A 17,412-nucleotide genomic window follows, 5' to 3' on the forward strand; every position below is an offset into this window, starting at 1 on the left:
AAGGCCTCAAAGACCCGTATGTGTGTGTGTGTGTGTGTGTGTGTGTGTGTGTAAATTCACCCTTCTCCAGCTTTCTACCAATCTCCCTCTCTCTCTCTCTCTCTCACTCACTCAGGATATAGGTGTTGTCCACTGCAAAGGAAGGAAATTCTGTCACTTAGAACAATGGGCCTGTTTCTCTATCTATAGACCCAGAGAGGCCGGGAACCAGAGAGAGAGAGGGAGCAGTTAGAGAGAAAGTTAGAGAGAAAAAGGAAAGAAAAATATATTGTAGCTCAAAAAGAGAGAACTAATGGACGGTGAGAAGTACTGATGGATATCTAGATGTGTGACAGGTTGGAAAATGGAATTTGGTTGTGGGGAGAAAGAAACATACAGGTTTATTACATTTGCTTTGAGTTGAGTATTTGAATTTAGGTGAGAACAACGTCCCTGGTGAAGGATAATCATCATACACACAGAGGGATCAGAAGCGATTGTGGGTGAGTGTTTTCCGAATCTAAATGCCTAAAAGCACACGCATTTCTTTCTTGTTATTTTGATTTTGTAGTTTTCAAAATATTCCACTGCACAATCTGGGAAAGAACACCTATTAACGAATATGCCTATTTTTCCTGTAGGCCATAGAATAATAATGGAAAGGAAAGGAAGAATTTAGGTATGGACACACATGTCAAGGCTTCACATTTGATTTGCAACCTCACCAGATGTTATGCTTCATTTTGTAGTTTTCCTGAGCGGTAGAACGATTACCTTTATGTCCCCAAATTCCACCTGGGAGGGAAAAACCAAGTCTGATCCTAAATTTTGCTGGAAATTTACATAGCCGTCACACTGAGGAGCGGACAGGCAGTGACCTTTAGACTGGGTATTTCCCTTTCACTGCGACAGCTGGACCCGAGTCCCACAAAAGATGCTTCCTGTTTCAGAATGGGAAACACACACACTATAGTTTTTCAGGAGACCTTACTGTTAGAGATTTGGGGTTGGTTTCTCTGTTTGCATCCACCATGTTGACAGCCTACTGTAGGTATCCTGTTGGTATTTCTTGATGGTGAGATCATTCCATTGTTACATTGTTCCATCCACTGCTGACACACATTCCTCACTACAATGTGGGGATGGATTAGAGGAATTCGGACAATTTTCAAGATCCAGGAATGGAAAAATCATATTCTTCCTTAACACCTGCATCTCTCTCTCTATCTGTCTCTCTCTCTGTGTGTGTCTCTGTCAGATGGAGGGGTCTGGCAGTCCTCGCTTCAGAAAGCTCCATTTCCCAGTGGGTCTGTGGATCAACTCCCCCAGGAAACACTTTGCCAAGCTAGGGGGTCGCTGGCCCAGCGCTGCCTCTGTCAAGTCAGTCTGAAGCACTGTTAAATGTATTTTTATTCATCCCCTATTTTGCCTCTATGTTGTTTCTTTGTTACACATAATCCATCTCAGGTTATGGGACTGTCATGCCAACCACTTCTCGGTTATAATTCATTCGGTGTCTGATAAATATTGTCTGTCAAATGAAGATTGGATGTATTGATGACATCTTATCTTGCTTAAACTGTCATTCGTATCCTTTGAACCCTGCAACACTTCCCTGTGTTATTTTAGTCTGTGTTGCTTGTCCATGTTTAGTCAGTCATAATTCACAGCTGACCGGTCCCTTCCTTTCCCCTTCCTCTCTCCTCCATCTGTCTTCCCCTCCTCTGTTGTTCCCAGGTCTACCACCAGCTCTGACGCAGCCTCCCTCCACGAGGCCCCCTCTGCCCCTTCCTCTTCCCTTTCTGCCTCCACCCCCTCCCTGGCTTCCCCTGCCCCATCCCCATCTCCTTCCCCAGCCTTCCTCAGGCCACGGCCCGCTGGGCCCCAGTCCCGCACCAAGCGCCTTTCCCACCTCTTCCTGCGAGGGCGCTCTAACAGTGACCGGGACCGGGCGGTGGGGGAGAGGGAGAGGGAGGTTTGGGCCCATTCTGCTGCCCCCTCATCGCACCACTACCTGCCCCCGGCCTCCTCCTCTGCCCCAGGCCTGATCAAGATCTATGGGGATGCTCTCTCCAGTGGGGCCAACTATCGCTCCCTGCTGGCCAACATCCATTCTACAGCCAGGCAGCTGATCGCCCAGGTCATCACCCGCTACACTGAGAGAGAGAGGGAGGAGACAGATGACGCAGGTGAGGGAGAGGGAAATATTCTCTCATATGGACCTCTAGCTGTGATCCATTACTGGGAATAGTTTGCTCAAAAAAGTGTAACCAATTGGGAATGACTTAATATAAACATAAACAGTAGTGTTATGGAAAAATAATTATCCCCCCTCCCTTCCTCCATTACCTTCCAGTTCTCCAGAAACACAGCCCTGAGGACTTCCTGTTGTGTGATGTCATTGGAAAGCCCATCCAGCAGCCAGATGGAGCTATCCAATGGGAGACGGAATGCCGGAGAAGCGTGGCCCCATGGGAATGTCCCTTGTTGTTAGTGGACATGTGGCGGCCTAAGGACGGATTTGAGCGCCGTTTCGAAATCCAAAGAAAGGAAGACTATGAGAGAGAAGAGAGAGAGCGGGAAAAGGAGCGAGAGAGGGAGGGAGAGAACTATCAAGGTATAAGACCTGTCTCATAGGTGTGGTATAGCGTGCATAGGAAAATCTGGCCCTTCATATAGGTCAAACTGACCTATCCTCTGGTTGTCCGGGCAACAGGTGTTCGCTGGAGGAGGAGCAGAATGTCATCAGGGGGCGGAGCAGAGGAGAGCGAGCGAGGTCACCGTGGGAGAAACACAGAGCTCAGGAGGAGCATCAGTGACATGAACCTCAGCCTGCGGCGTCGCCAAGGCAACCATGTCGGTAATGACCCGCGCGGCACCGGCAAGCTCCCGAACAACAGCGGAGGACTGCAGGACAGGAAGAACATCGTGAGCATGATAACGCCACAGCCAGGAGAGGTGAGGAAGAGGGTGCAATAAGGGAAGTTATGTTATGTTGGGATAACATGCAAGTAACCTACGTGTCTTAACCCACTATTGTAGGTTAGAGGGTCAAAGGCTGAAGGTAAGGTGAGATGGACGAATCAGCCAATGGAGGAGGAGAAGGACTACTCCAGCTGTGACCTGGAAGTGATGTCACAGAGTTTGATCCTTCCACCCACAGACCGACCCTACTTCCTATTGCTGCAGGGTTACGATCAGAGCAAGGCAAGACATGCACCACCAGGATGATATCACACACACAAACCCACACACACACACACACACACACACACACACACACACATATACACACAGACACATGAAAACACAGATGCACATACATGCACATGCATATTGACCTACAGTATAGCGCAGTGAGTACACATAGATGTGCACATATACAAACTAACAGACATACTTACAGACGCATACCGCTGTGTGCAGACGCACACGCATGTACACACCCTGAACATGACATCATACCTGCATGTCTCTAATCGCCACATACCATCAGTGTTTCCATCCCTCTACAAGCCTCTCCCATTCAGCGTCCTGCACAAAACAGCCTCAGAGCAGTACAATACCGCCACAATATATTCAGAGACAGCACAAAACCCCTCTGTGTACATCACTCCATCTCACACAATGACCTCACACAGGTCCCCATTGTAGCAAACTGTGACACACTTCATACCTTATCTACCGCCTTCTGCTCAACTTAGCATCTCCAAGATGGGAGATCACTATAACCATAGCACTTAGAAGATAACAGACCCTCCTGCCTCTCCCTGTCTTCCATTCTCCGCTCTGTGTGTGTTTTGTTCAGGATTTTGTTTTGTACATTATGGCGGGGCATACGCATGTATTTGGAAGAAAGCCCACGATGAGGGAGAGAGAGAAGGACAGAGAGAGAGAGAGGAAAGGGAAGAGGCCGCTGAAGGTGGACACGTTCCTTTCTGCTCCTGACCTCTTGGCCAGACACCTACTGGTCAGGAGGGACTCAGTTGTTCCTGAGACGCTGTCTGGACAAGGTAGAAACAACTCCAGCTCAAATCATGTTGCAACAGGGTGTCACACAAAATTCTAAACTGGAACAGTCATACTGTGCATTCACATACTGTAGAAAATAAGACTTGTAGACTTGAATACATATTACACAAGAATACATATTGTAGTGTTTGATATGTTCTATCTTAATCTCAGTTTGTTAAGTTCATCAATTATCCGCTCCTATCCCCAGCTCTGATGCGGCCCTTCAGAGGAGGGGCAGTCACACACAACGGTGTGGCCCTTTACAGGGAGGCAGTTCTGAAGCCTGGGGATGTGATTGGTCTGGGGGGCCACTTCCTTTTCCTGTACCGTGACCCTCGTGTGACCCCAGCTCCGCCGCTGGCACTGGCCCTGCCCTGGCAGGCTGATGCCCCCTCCACCTGCTGCCCCTCTGGGCTGCTGGACAGACAGGAGGCACTGAGGCAGTACCTGGGATCTACCGAGGCAGTTCTGAAGTTTCATCCCCGCCATGCGGACGCCCTGTTACAGGTGAGAAGGGAAGGCAGAGAACCTCATGATAACTGTCCAGATACCAGGAATAATACAAATGTGAAGTAGAGGACTAACGTTATGTTTGTCCCTCATTTTTCCCTTAGGAGATTATCTCCAAGAATTCATCACCAGACTCTGGGGGCGGGCCTTTAGCTCCAGCCTACCTCCTGTCAGTCATGATAGATCACGCCTCCAGGCACCTTGACCCTGCTCTCACACCCCAGATATTACTCAAGGCAGCCAATCTAATCAAAGGAATTGTCTGGGTGAGTTACAATAACAACAATATGTAATATGACTGATACAATAGCTTAGCATTGGACCTGAAATGAGATCCACATTAGAGGTCTCACTCTGGGAGCCAGGCTCATATGAGGAGCTATCAACAGGCAATGCATGAAGCATTTTGGGTCCCATCCCATAGTTTAATAAACCAGAGCTTAGCAAACAGCACTAGGCGTAGTGCGTGACAGAGAGATGACAACACTTAGACGAGCTTGGCAGGAAAACATCAGGTAGGCAGACTGAAAGATTGGCACAGTCGGTCAGACAGAAATGCAGACAGACAGACATATGCCCTTCATTGTGGCCTGGTAGGTGGTGGACAGGAACAAGGATGAGCTGATGTCACTTCCCTCCCGCTGGAAAATGTGCTGTAATTGTCCTGGCTCCAGGGCTCGACTCTGCTCCCCCTCCTCCACCCCCACACTAAGCCGAGATGTCTCTCCTCTCTTCTGTCTCCAACTTTCTTCACAGGATAACATTAAGGAATTTGGGGATAAGCATCCCACGCAAAAGTAAGAACATTTTTGTTGTACGTCATGTTTCCTCTGTTTAGAGATCACTTCCTCCACTGCTGAGTGATTCATGTTACATTATTTGTGCTTGTGCTGTTATGTCTTAGGCAGATTTTTGTGGTGTGCTGAAAACATTCTAATACTGTGGTGCTGAAAAATTGCAAGTTGAGTAACACACTTACAGTATAGTGTATTGCACTATACTGAGAACATAACTACCTTTTTAAAAAGTCTCCTGGCACTGAAAATTATGTGATTTTTTTATGTAAACCGGTAGATACACAAATACACCAGCAAATGAGCGCTTCTGCCCACACTGCAAAAATGGTTCTGTAGAATGTGAAGCAGATGCTCTTTTACATTGTGGTTTGTACTCTGTTGTACACTGTCCTCTCATTTAGAGAGTTTTAATGACCTTAATGACATAAATTGTCTATTATTATTGTCTATTATTAACTTAATAACTGGCACCGATTCTTTAAATGATTATGCCAAAGCGTGCCTTAACATTCTTAGTAGGAAAAAGCTCTTTATGAATGAATCTGATTATCTATTCTCTGTCATTTTGGTGTCTTTTCGATTTGTGTTTACCTTTTACTGTTTTTAACTGTGTATTGTGTCTCATAACTCATAACTCATAACCGAGTGAAACCCCCGTGCCCAGGATTGATTTATTTGATGGTCATGGGGAGTGACACGTTAATAAAATTCTATTCTATTCTATTCTATTCTATTCTATTCTATGCACTAACAACATTCACTGTAATGTTGTGTCCAGTTCCACAGAGCAGGAAAGTGAAATCAGCACGCCAAATGTCCAGAAACTGTCAGCTGACCTCCGACCCCTGATGTTCTGGATGTCAAATGCCACAGAGCTCCTTAACTTCTTCCAGGTCAAAGTTGAGGCCATGGAGAAAGAGTGGGAGTTTGAAGGTGAGTACTAGAGCTTTACATTTGCATTTCTTGTGGTTCTGCGAGGACAATAACCTTTAGAGCCTATGACAGTTGCAGGAAATATTACAGGTAATTGGACATATTGGAGATAGAAATTGAAGTTGGCACCTGCTTTTTAATTTACCTTAATGATTGTTTCTTTAAAGCTCCTGGGGACCCGGTTTTGACGGCTGACATGGACACATGCTCAGAGGCCCTGGCGCAGCTGGATGATGTCATTATGCACACCTTCCAGCAGTGTGTGTATCACCTCACCAAGGTAAAAAAAAAACTCTCCTTCTTCCCTTCCATCCTCTCCATCTTAATCTTTTCCATCTTAATCTATCCATTCATCAATCCATCGTTCATGCAATGCCAAAACAAATTAACTTGAGTTTCTGTTCCTCTCTGTCCACAAAGACACTGTACTCACTCCTTCCGGCTCTCCTGGACACCAACCCATTCTCCAACGAGGAGAAGGAGAAGGAGAAGGAAGGAGCGCGGGACGCAGAGGGAGAAGAAGGAGGAGGGGAAGGAGAGGTGGATGACGTGTCCTCCTTGCCCCCCACGGTGGCAGGGCTGGTGGAAGTGTACCGTTGTTCCCTGATGCTGTCGCGGGAGGCCTGCCTGTCCCCTCCGCTCACCTCCCAAACCTTTGGCTACCTCTTCTTCTTCACCAACACCTCCCTGCTCAATACTCTGCTGGAGAGAGGTGAGAGGGTGCGAGTTAAGGGTCAGCTTTCCCACAGCCTTACCTTAGGGGCGATGGTTTGGCTTCACAAGAGTGAAGGTGCTGTCTTGGATAACAGATTGATCTCATGTCTTATCCCCATGAAAAGCAGAATATAGAACTATAGAAAATGACACATTCTTTATCCCTGCTCTCTCTTCCCCTCCATCTTTTTTCTTCTTTTTAAGATGGGCTGTTTTCTTGGTCCAGAGCGGTCCAGATCCGTACAAACCTGGACCTAGTTCTGGACTGGCTGCAGGGGGCGGGATTAGGAGACATTGCCTCTGAGTTCCTGAAGAAACTGTCAGTCACAGTCAACTTTCTGTGTGTGCCTAAGACCCGCCTCATCCAGGTAATATAGCTGCATGAGCAGTTAGGGTTAGCCTATTAGCCTATTCAACCCTCCTATAGAATATTAATGGCCGTTTTTCCCTCTCTATTCATCTCTCTTCTGCCAGTCATCCTGGACCAGTCTACTGGAGGAACATGCCTTGTTAATCCCCTCCCAGTTGCACCACCTGCTCACCCATTACAAGCTGGGACCAGCCAGGGCCCCACCAGCCTCCTGGGCCCCTCCGCCAGGCACAGAGCTGAGTGGAGGTAAAAAAAAAAAAAAAAATATTACGGAGCCAATCACTTTTGACTCTCCGTTTCAAGAAACAGCTGGTTATCAGTGGTTTAGCATTCCATAAAACAGTGAATCATAATAATAATAATAATAGTAATGAGATTATCTGTCAAGCCATTAACTTTGATTCTTACTCTTCTGATCTTATAGACATCTTTGAGAGCTTCCTGGACCATCCTCCTCTCATCCTGCCTAATGAGACCCCTCGGCTCGACCTCTCTCAGCCAATCCCAAGCCCTGAGCTCCAGAAGGAAGTGACACACCTCCGGACCTTCTTGTGGGGACTCGACCAGGATGAGCTTCCAGCCAATCAGAGGACTCGGCTTTGAGAAAGCCAACATTTGTCTCATGATGGATAAATAAACAGGATATCTCCAGATACTTCCAGCTGCACACCTAAGAAAATGCAAACTGGACATGTTTCGTACATGTTTTGTTGGCCAATCATTGCCTGGATGCAGTGTTTTTTTGTTTTTTTTTATAAAATCAACTGGAACATGAAAGTGATATGAAATAGATTTGAAGTCTCAGTATCAATCCATTTATTCACAGTCAGATATTTTCAAGTAAGAGAAATGTATTGGAATTAATATGAATTTATTTTAAAGCAGGAAGTAAAACCTCATGTCTATTGGGCCATGTAGTCTCATGCTTTACTTGACTGCTTTACTTGGCTTCCATGTATGTTTTTAAACTACTTGTTTTTAATAAAACGTTGAATCCTAGACTAAAAGGCCTAAAGTTTCCGTATGATCTTTGACAAGCTTGTTTCCCACAGCAGGGCCCCTAGGGTTTGGCACTCGCCTCGGCTTCCAGACCAAAGGAACATTCCACAAGGTGGCGACGCAGGACTCATTCCCCCTTTGACGTTAAATGATGAGTCTGCAGGTAGGCTTGCTTGACTGAGGGAGAGATCATACAACTATATTATCATCTGATCCGAAAGGCACATTCTCATTTCCTGTAATAATGGTAGCATTTTGCAAAGAGTAATGACTCAAGCAAGCAAATGAGATTGTCACAACCACACACAAAGGCTACCTTTACCAAGGTGAGCTGTCTCAAAGGTCATGGCTGGTGACTTAAGTGCGGGGGAGATTTACATTTCCCTTTGGTTATTGTGACACACTCAAGTGGTCTGATCAGTAGGGTTTCCTGTTTCATTAATGTGGCATATCCCCTGGCCCTATAAAAAAAATGTCCAGTAGGCTAGCTCATTAAGCATAAATTAGTGAGTGGTTTTCGTGGACAGGCAGCAGACGGATGATGTCATCAAGTGGAGTGAGTAACAGCTGTGAGTGAACTTGAACACTTTACTGTCACTATTCTGTAATATCCAGCCAAGTTCATCGTCTAGTCAGCCAGATGTCTTAAGAAAACAGCTCACCACTTTCTCACAACTGCATTGTTTTGAGAGTGAAACCCTCTGACGTCTTTATTTCACCAGAATCTCACGTTATCATGCCAATCCTCTAAGGCTTTGGCCTCCTGCCAAGTGGCTTCCTTTCTTCCGGTCAGCTTCTCAGATGAATGTCTTTACGGTAAAAAGCGCAAAAACATCAGTCCCGTGAGAGACCCCTACTTACATCATCACTGTTGTCTCCGGTTCTGCTGTCTCCCCACTCTCTTACTATGTGGACTTCAAAAAACATGCTATTGACAAAGGCTGGTTATAGATTATGAATCATCTGAAGAGGCCCCCCTGTGGTTAAGTTTATCAATTAAGTGACTGTAATCACTCTCATTTGAAATTCAATGCGGTGTATGAGTGAGAGTGAGACTGTGCTTGTGTGCTAATTTCAACTTTCCAGTAATCTAATACAGATGTAGCCTGCAGCCTTATAATTAAACACAGATGGGTGGGAGACGGGCACAGGCCCATGCCGATTGTGTGATATTGTGTCTCGTAGCGTATGATACAGTACCGTGACCCATGTCTGAATAGTATTAAGTAACATGTCAGGTTTAGTAAGCATGTGACACACGCACAGTTCTGTGACCTCAAACACTGACACACACAAACTGTCATACACACTTTCTCCAGAATTGCTCAGTCATACACACACAACACACATGATCCTCTTTCTCCCTCTCACGCACATACACACATGCACACACTAAAGAGGCTCCTTTACCCAGGTGCAGAGTCCCACACCTGTTGGAGCGGCTCTCTGTAATTAGCTCAAGACAATTACCATTGGTGGATGGAGGGAGGGGGCGGGACGGGGGCTGAAGACAATGGCCCAGTTATTCTCTCCCTATCATCTCCCTCCTTCCTTCTCTCTCCCTGCTGTCGAGTAATGAAAGATTCTTCCCTTCTTCAAAGAGACGGAGTTTCCTACAAAACAGCTGAGTCAGAGGAGAAAAGAGAGAGGGATGAAAAGAAAAAGAGAGAGAACAGTAGGGAGGCGAGCACGGTAATGCAATGCTGTTGCTGTGAGGCCCAGTGGACCACACTGATTGTATTCATTGTTATACACACAGGAGTCATTTTCAGGAACCAGAAAGAGCCCATGGCTCTCACACTTACACTAACAACTACAGTTTGGCACAGCCACAGTATCTATCTGTAATCTGGTAACACTTTACCTGAGCCCTGCGTCATCCTAAAGCCTACAGTATAAGGAGGTTTTTCAAGTCGTACGTCAGGGGAAAGGGCAGAGCAAGATGACTGTAGAGCCAGTGATGGAGGGTCTGAGACATGTTCTATCAGGAAATCAGAGGGGAAAGTGTGAGGGTTTAAGTTCAAAGTAGTCATCATTACCAGATATTGTGGAAGCTGGTTTCTTATAATAAGGGTCAGGACTCAAATTGCGGGGGGTGTTCTCCTGGTACCCACATGGCAAGAGAGGCAATATGCTTTTTTATGAGCTTGGCTCCCAGGAAGAGAGAGCAAATTTCTCATTTGGGTTCCAGACTGAAAATATTTAAGAACCTGGCTTTAGAGACATAGTCACCGGAGAGCCAGAGAGGCAGCTCCAGACTGAAACAAAGTGGAAAAGTGGAATATTGTGCACAGCTCCAGGCTAAGTCCTTATTTAAGGCCAGGAAGGAAACAGGGGAGAAGGGGAATCTCTTCAGACAGACAGAAAGACAGACTGGGGGTGTAGGAATCTGTGTGAGGTTTTCAGACGGGTGGAGAGAGGGTCAGAGGTGCTGGGAGGGAAATCAGTCAAATGGGAAATCGGTCAAACGCAGACAGACGAGGGACTGTGGGTGAGACTGGAGATGGGCTGAGGAATGGGGAGACGAGTGGACGGAACGGACGGCGGAGTCTCGGTCGGCGAGGTGACCGAGGGGCCAGGAGAAAAGCCTCGGTGCTCCTCAAGGGACAGATCTGTTTTCTCCTGGTTACGTCACCCAAACGTGAAATGCACGCATAAACACACAAACTTTTTTTTTTTTGGCGTACGCATGCATGCCCCCACACACAAATGCACACAGGCACACGCGGGGATATAAAGAACCCCTGTGAGGTCAGATCCACCGGGCTGAGGCTGTCCACTGTTAGGAGGGCTTGCCAGCTAAGCCTCACAGTCTCACTGGCAGCTACAACCACCACCACCAACCACCATACCCTGCCTTGCTCTGCCCTGCCCTGCCCCAGCCTCACCTCCACTGGCGGCTGTCTGTCCTGGCCTGCTGGAGCGGCAGAGTGTGTGTGTGTGCGTGTGTGTGTATCTATATGGGAGGGGGCCAGTGCCACCAATTTGGGCCTGGTGGTCTTTTCCTCTTTTCCATTGGAGGGGGCCAGTGCCACCAATTTGGGCCTGGTGGTCTTTTCCTCTTTTCCATTGGAGGGGGCCAGTGCCACCAATTTGGGCCTGGTGGTCTTTTCCTCTTTTCCAAAATGTCGGCATCCACCTTTTCCCTCCTTTCCTCTCCCTTCCTCCTGTTTTCCTGCCCCTCTCTCTCTCTCTGGTTCTCTCAGAGTGTTTCTCTCGGGCCGGGGGGCCTGTGGGCCTGTGGGTAGGGGCCTTATTCCATCAGCCTGGGGCTTCTGTCAGAGGCTTGTTCCATTTTGCGTCATGGTGTTGACTGAGCGGACCCCACACTTAACTCCCATAGAGCTATGGGGTTGGGCGGCAGGGCGGCCGACGCGGGCTAACCCGGCCCCGTGTTCAGCGCGGTAATCTGATGGCCATGTTTATTTTATGTAGCTCTCCTTTGATGGAGCAGAAAAAGTCTTTGGGCTTTTTGTTTCAGCACTTTCACTGCCAGGTCAGAGGTGCTCGCCGTGGTTACGCTCAGGAAGAATAATATTTGCCCTTATATTCGCTCCAAACAGGCTTTTTTCCATATTAGTGTCAGGGATACTCTCTGGGTTTCTGCCTTCCACTGATTCGGCACATTGGAGGTGAAGGGTGGTGGGGGACCGCACCTCAACAGCATCTCTCCCTAGAGGATAAGAGGGGTGTTCTACAGGTCGCCCATGGGGGCTGTCCCCGCACCCCTGGGTGAACCCCCGTCACACTCAGCTGAGGGGTTGAGAGACAGCCCTGTGGTCATACATATAAGGCCCAGTAGTGAAGGAAAACACACGCATAAACACACAAAAACAGCCTCCCTCCTGCCTGGCTGCCCTGGGCTCCACCTCAGCTGTGTCAGTATTCCAAACTTCCCAGGGGTTCGTTTTAATGGACTGACAAAAAAACAGAGTAACCTCCTCCTTGTCTCCTTGTGCCTTGTACAGCTTCGCCTCAACTCAGAGTCTGAAAACTCACACACCCACCTATCTGCCTTGTGTCAGCTGTTTTAGATGGGTCAAAAAGCCAGGGAACCACACTAAGTCATTATGTGAGGTTTTGACCCAAAAGCAGAGACAGACAGAACTGTCCACGTTCACTGGATCAAACTCTACTCCCAATTCAAAACCACAGCATAAAGTACAAATGAACTTTCATGTTTTACCTCTCATCAGCTTGTTTTGCACACATTGTATCTCTGTTGGGTTTTACAATGTTGCTTTGACCGAGTGGACTGTTCTTTGAGTGACGACACAACTTGCTTGCTTTGTCACGTCAGGATTTGCAAGAGGCAGCCCAGATTGTGGCAAGAATATTGTTTATCCATCCTTGTCTTATAATTATAATTGGCAGATGCCTATGGTGTGATCATGATATTAGAGGAATGATTCACTCCCATACAAGATAAGACACATTGGGGAGTTTTATAGGGGTAATATTTCATTTCCTTGTAGCTTCTTTATTATTTAAGGTTGGGTTTAGGCCAGATATGAACAATAACCACACACACACACACACACACACACCCATACACGGAAACCAGATCAACATCAATCATCTTACCCCTCCTATCTCTTCCATACTACACAGTAGAAACCATATATAGAAACAGTTTACAGTTCCTGCCCTCCTCCATATCTCCCTAGCACCCGCCTTTCTATTCTAACACATTAGACATGATCCTGGCCTCCCCTGTGACCATGAGGTATGTGCTTGCTCACGGATGAAGGAGCCTAAACTCTGATGTAATCCAGGAGAAACAGGGAGTAGGGGAGGTGGGGTGGGGGGGGACTACCCTGGTGGTAGGTAATCCAATCCTTCCTGGCGCAATTTAGCAGCTCAAAACAATTACCTACTGCCCCCAAATCAGCACCGGTAGCCAGACAGAGGGGATGTAGACTGGATTTGTTAGTAGACACTGATTTAAAGTCAGATTTAGTAGGACATCGAAGGGGGTAAGCTGATATGGATCTGTGTCTGGAAATGCTGTATTCACCGTTCGAGTAAAGTGGCATTGAAATGTGCTGGGCTTGAAACCCAATCCCTTGCAGATGGCACAGCAGAGGAGCCGAGCCCAGTGAGTCACAAAGACGTACTGCCAGTCAAAACCCAGGGACTCACCAGCTATGAAATCAGCCTGTGAGGTGTGTGTTGCCCTCTCTCACCCAATCAGAGGCTGATTAAGGGGGTTTGCCTTTCCTGTGTCATGCCTCTATCTCCATGCCCTCTTCCTGTCCTGTCACTGACCCTCTCATTCATCACCCTTTTGGACTGGGGAGATTGTCTGTTTTGCGTCTTTACCGTGTCTATCTTTGTCCAGTCATTCTATTCCATAGCATCACTATCCTATCCCATCCCTTCCATCGCGCTGTCACTGGTCATTAGCACTTTTTCTCCATAGCGCTAATCAATGCGCCCGTCTCCATCCACTCATCCCATCCCACCCCAGCCCATCCCATTCCTTTCTTTGCTCTTTTTATCTTTTTGTCGTCATCACTCTGTCTTCGTCATCCCTCTCATCTTCCTAGCAATAGCCGCTGTTACTGTGTGTTTATTGTCTTAGCGTCTAACCTAGACCTATGTCTATCCAGGCATCCTGTTCTGTCCCTTCCCGTCCCACTCTCTGTCGTCATCCCTTTCTTTTCTCCCCAGTGATTGTCAGTGCGCCTGTTGTTTCTGGGCTCCAAGTCCACTCTATTGCGGGGAATTTCCTTCTAATCGCTCAGTGGACCATTCCTTGCATTCCTGGCATTCTTCCTGGCACTGCCGGGGGTCCAGCCAGATGCGGGGGCGTCGGTAATACAAGGCAGACACTGAGGCCACCCAACACCGTTCTTATACCAACACTGACCTTCTGATGAGGATGGACAGAGTGATGGATGAACAGAAAGTGGATGAGGAGACAGGGGGAATGGGGAGGGAGAGACATAAAAAGACAGTGGCGGTGGGGGTGTAATGGCAACATGTGTGAACTCTGGGCCAAAAATAGAAAATTCTGAATAGCTTTCATTTCTAAGTCCTTGACTCACAGACTGTTATTGATAAAAGGAGACATGTAAGGCATTTGAATGTCTCCCGACAGAGCAGTTTATGGCTAATTGGGAACAGCAGCAGGTCAAAGTGCACATCAACACTGGGAACTAGAATAGAGCCATTAGAATAACTTTCATGTCATTCCTCTTAGTCACAACCCTCTAATGATAAAGGCAGTTCACTAACTGCACGCCAAACAAAGCGTTAGTTAGTTCCCACCATGAACTAAGGTTAAGGTCAAGACAATAAAAATAGGGAGAAGTTGAGGTTGTGACAGGGCATCCAAAACATGGCTCACATTCTCATACCTGTCAGTGGGAGATACTGATAATGGTGGTGAAGAAGAATGCACGCAAAGACATTACTTCCATATCTCACTCGCACTATTCCGGAGATAAGATAGAAGTATGAGGGACAGATAGTTCACAGTTTATATAAACACTTACAGTAAATGTTTTTTTTCCACAGCAGAATACAAGGAAGCCAACTGCATTACAACAACCGCAGCAAAAAAAAAATTCTATCAGAAAAGGAAGACAGGGAAGACAGCGTGTGGTATCTCCTGTGCCATGTTTGCACCCTTTCAAGTCAAAGTGACTTCAAACCAAAGTTGACATTTCAGTGAACTTGCAGTCCGCCTCCCCTCCTTGCGCGGTCAAAGCACAGCGTACTGTATGTTGAGAGAAGTCGTTTTCATTTCCCAACATTTCAAATGCAGGCAGCCTCCAAGCTGTTGTGTTCAGCTGCCCAATCCAGCCCCATGCCACTTCAAAACATAAACACTGATAACATCCGGATATGAAATTTCCTCTCCTATGTTTGCCCTTAGTTATGATGAAATGTACACACTCTACATGACTGACGCACAGGAAATGGATAATTATGGTGGAACCATCTCAGAATTAATACAGCTGCCCACGTGCTTCGTTATAAGTTGTGTTATCTGTTATCATTGTTGTGGGAGGTTGATTTATGATAGTCAGTGTGTAATGAGCGTTAATGTAATGAATGGCCAGTGATGAAGGGGCTTGAAGTGCGTCAGCATTCACTGCAACAGCCAGGCCATGTCAGGTTAAAGCGGGTAGTGGGTTATAAATTGTTTTAAATGCTGGCGTGAGCTGTAATGGCACTACTACGGACGTAAGCATATGCGTGTTTGTGTGAGTTTATTTGTGTGTGGGTCTGTATGTATGTGTGTGTGTGTGTGTGTGTGTGTGTGTGCGTGTGTGTCTGTCCGTCTGCAAAAGGGCATCCTCCCACCCCCCATGTGACAGAGGTCACGTCACGTTGACAAAGTTACTCAATAGGGCAAACTGCAACGTCACACAATTCCCCCTCCCTTTGTCTTCCCGCTCCTTCCCCTCTCACTCCTTCCCCCTCCTCTCTCCAAGCCCCCCCCCCTCACTCCCCCCACCTCATCCACACACACACACACACACACACACACCCCTCCCCGTTTCCCCTGAGTGTTTGTCAGCAGCTCTCAGCTTCCGTAGAATAACACGACAACAGGCTCAGTGTGTGGCTGACGCAGACGCACGGGGCGCCGGCAAGTAGTGGTCAGCTCTGATACAGTATACATCACTCACACACACACACACACACACACCCACAGATGCAGACACGCAGACACACACGCACATAGTAACACACCACAGAAATGGTGGAATCAGACTGACAAAGGCACCGAGAATGCACAAGTAATGTCTCCTGGGCAACTTTTCTGCACGCCAAGGAATGCACTAAAAATAGGATCTTCACTTTCGCTCTCCTCTCCTGTCTTTCTCCCCTCTCTCTTCCTCTCTTTCTCTTTTTCTATATGGGGTCACTGGGGCATTGATGTTGCAGCCAGGTGATAAAAATGATTACGTGTTTATATGCCTTACAGGCTCCTCAGCCTATGCTTGATTATGTGTGCATTGTTTTGGTTGTTCGAGGCTTGTACTGTTTGCAGTTCGTTGATCCCTCCGCTCTACGCCACCACCGAGAGAAAGAAAGTGTGACGGGGAAAGAGAAAACATAGAGGACATGGGGAGAAAGGGATCTCAACTGGAAGCGAGTGAGGGAGCGAAAGAGAAAGTAAGAGGGAACTCACTTTGAAAAGAGGAAGAGATGGGGAGCGAGAGAGAGAGGGATGCAGACAGGACACACAATGACAGGGGAGGAAAGAATGTTTAGGGCGACTGAGAATGGCGGTGAGAGGAACGGGAGGGAGCCGGAGGAGAGAGAGAGACAGGCCCGGGCTCTCCAGAGTGTTAACACCAGTCTGAGATGGAGGGAGCGAGCAGGGGAGATGGAAAGAGTGTTTGCACAGTAAAACGTTCCTTTTGCGTGGGTTGCCTGCTTCCCGCTGTACCCCCCCCCCCTTCCCTTCCTCTTCTCCTTCTCACACTCTGTCTGTGACCTATTGCTTCAACTTGTTCATTCAGAGATTTCCTCACTTACAGACGCAAGACAGCTTGGAAGGAGTGAGAGAGAGAGGGAGAGAGGGAACGTGAGCAGGTGAACGATGCAGAGTCAGAGAGGGAGTGGGTTTCGGCTGACTCTCACTGTTACACATGCATACACGCACACACACACACACACACACACACACACACACACACACACACACACATAAACACACGTGCCCGTGCACTCACACACACACACACACACACACACACACACACACACAGTGTTTTGTCACATACCATAGAGTTTGGTTTCCAAACAAAATGAGACTTGTAAATGTGTGTTTAATAGAGAGCTGATTTAAACATTTTGCTCTCCCGGTTTCTGCCGGGAGAGAAATTTGCCTCATGCTCTCCCTTTCATCCCTGCATCCTGTCCTTTGCGCAGCTCTGTGAGCTGAGCCAATAGAGGAAACCTGTAGTAATGATGCTGGTTAATGTCCTCCTTTAATGATCTAATAAAAGGCAAAGCAACAGATGCACAACAGCCATATCTGTCTCGAGTATAGGCTCCGCAAATGGAAGAGGAAGAGAGCAATTGACACGCATAATTTGTAAATCACGTCCATGGGGAGTTTTCCCAACTAAA

The 17,412-nt window shown here is 47.3% G+C and overlaps 1 protein-coding gene across 1 annotated transcript; it reads left to right on the plus strand.

Annotated features, from left to right (window-relative positions):
• Positions 1-210: 210 nt before the first annotated feature.
• On the plus strand, positions 211-8,066 carry rasip1 (Ras interacting protein 1). Its single transcript, XM_071540372.1, has 16 exons — positions 211-482; positions 1,238-1,359; positions 1,717-2,168; positions 2,336-2,596; positions 2,696-2,937; positions 3,022-3,186; positions 3,788-3,992; positions 4,202-4,500; positions 4,608-4,769; positions 5,260-5,300; positions 6,079-6,233; positions 6,401-6,513; positions 6,654-6,945; positions 7,152-7,315; positions 7,422-7,563; positions 7,742-8,066. The coding sequence occupies exons 2-16, from the start codon at positions 1,238-1,240 to the stop codon at positions 7,918-7,920; spliced, it is 2,994 nt and encodes a 997-aa protein (XP_071396473.1). The 5' UTR covers positions 211-482; the 3' UTR covers positions 7,921-8,066.
• Positions 8,067-17,412: the final 9,346 nt, after the last annotated feature.

Source organism: Centroberyx affinis, unplaced genomic scaffold (genome assembly GCF_046629955.1).
Source record: "Centroberyx affinis isolate AG114_WGS23_722 - 3 ecotype Tasmania unplaced genomic scaffold, CSIRO-AGI_Caff_v1 ptg003626l_1, whole genome shotgun sequence".
NCBI lineage: Eukaryota > Metazoa > Chordata > Actinopteri > Beryciformes > Berycidae > Centroberyx > Centroberyx affinis.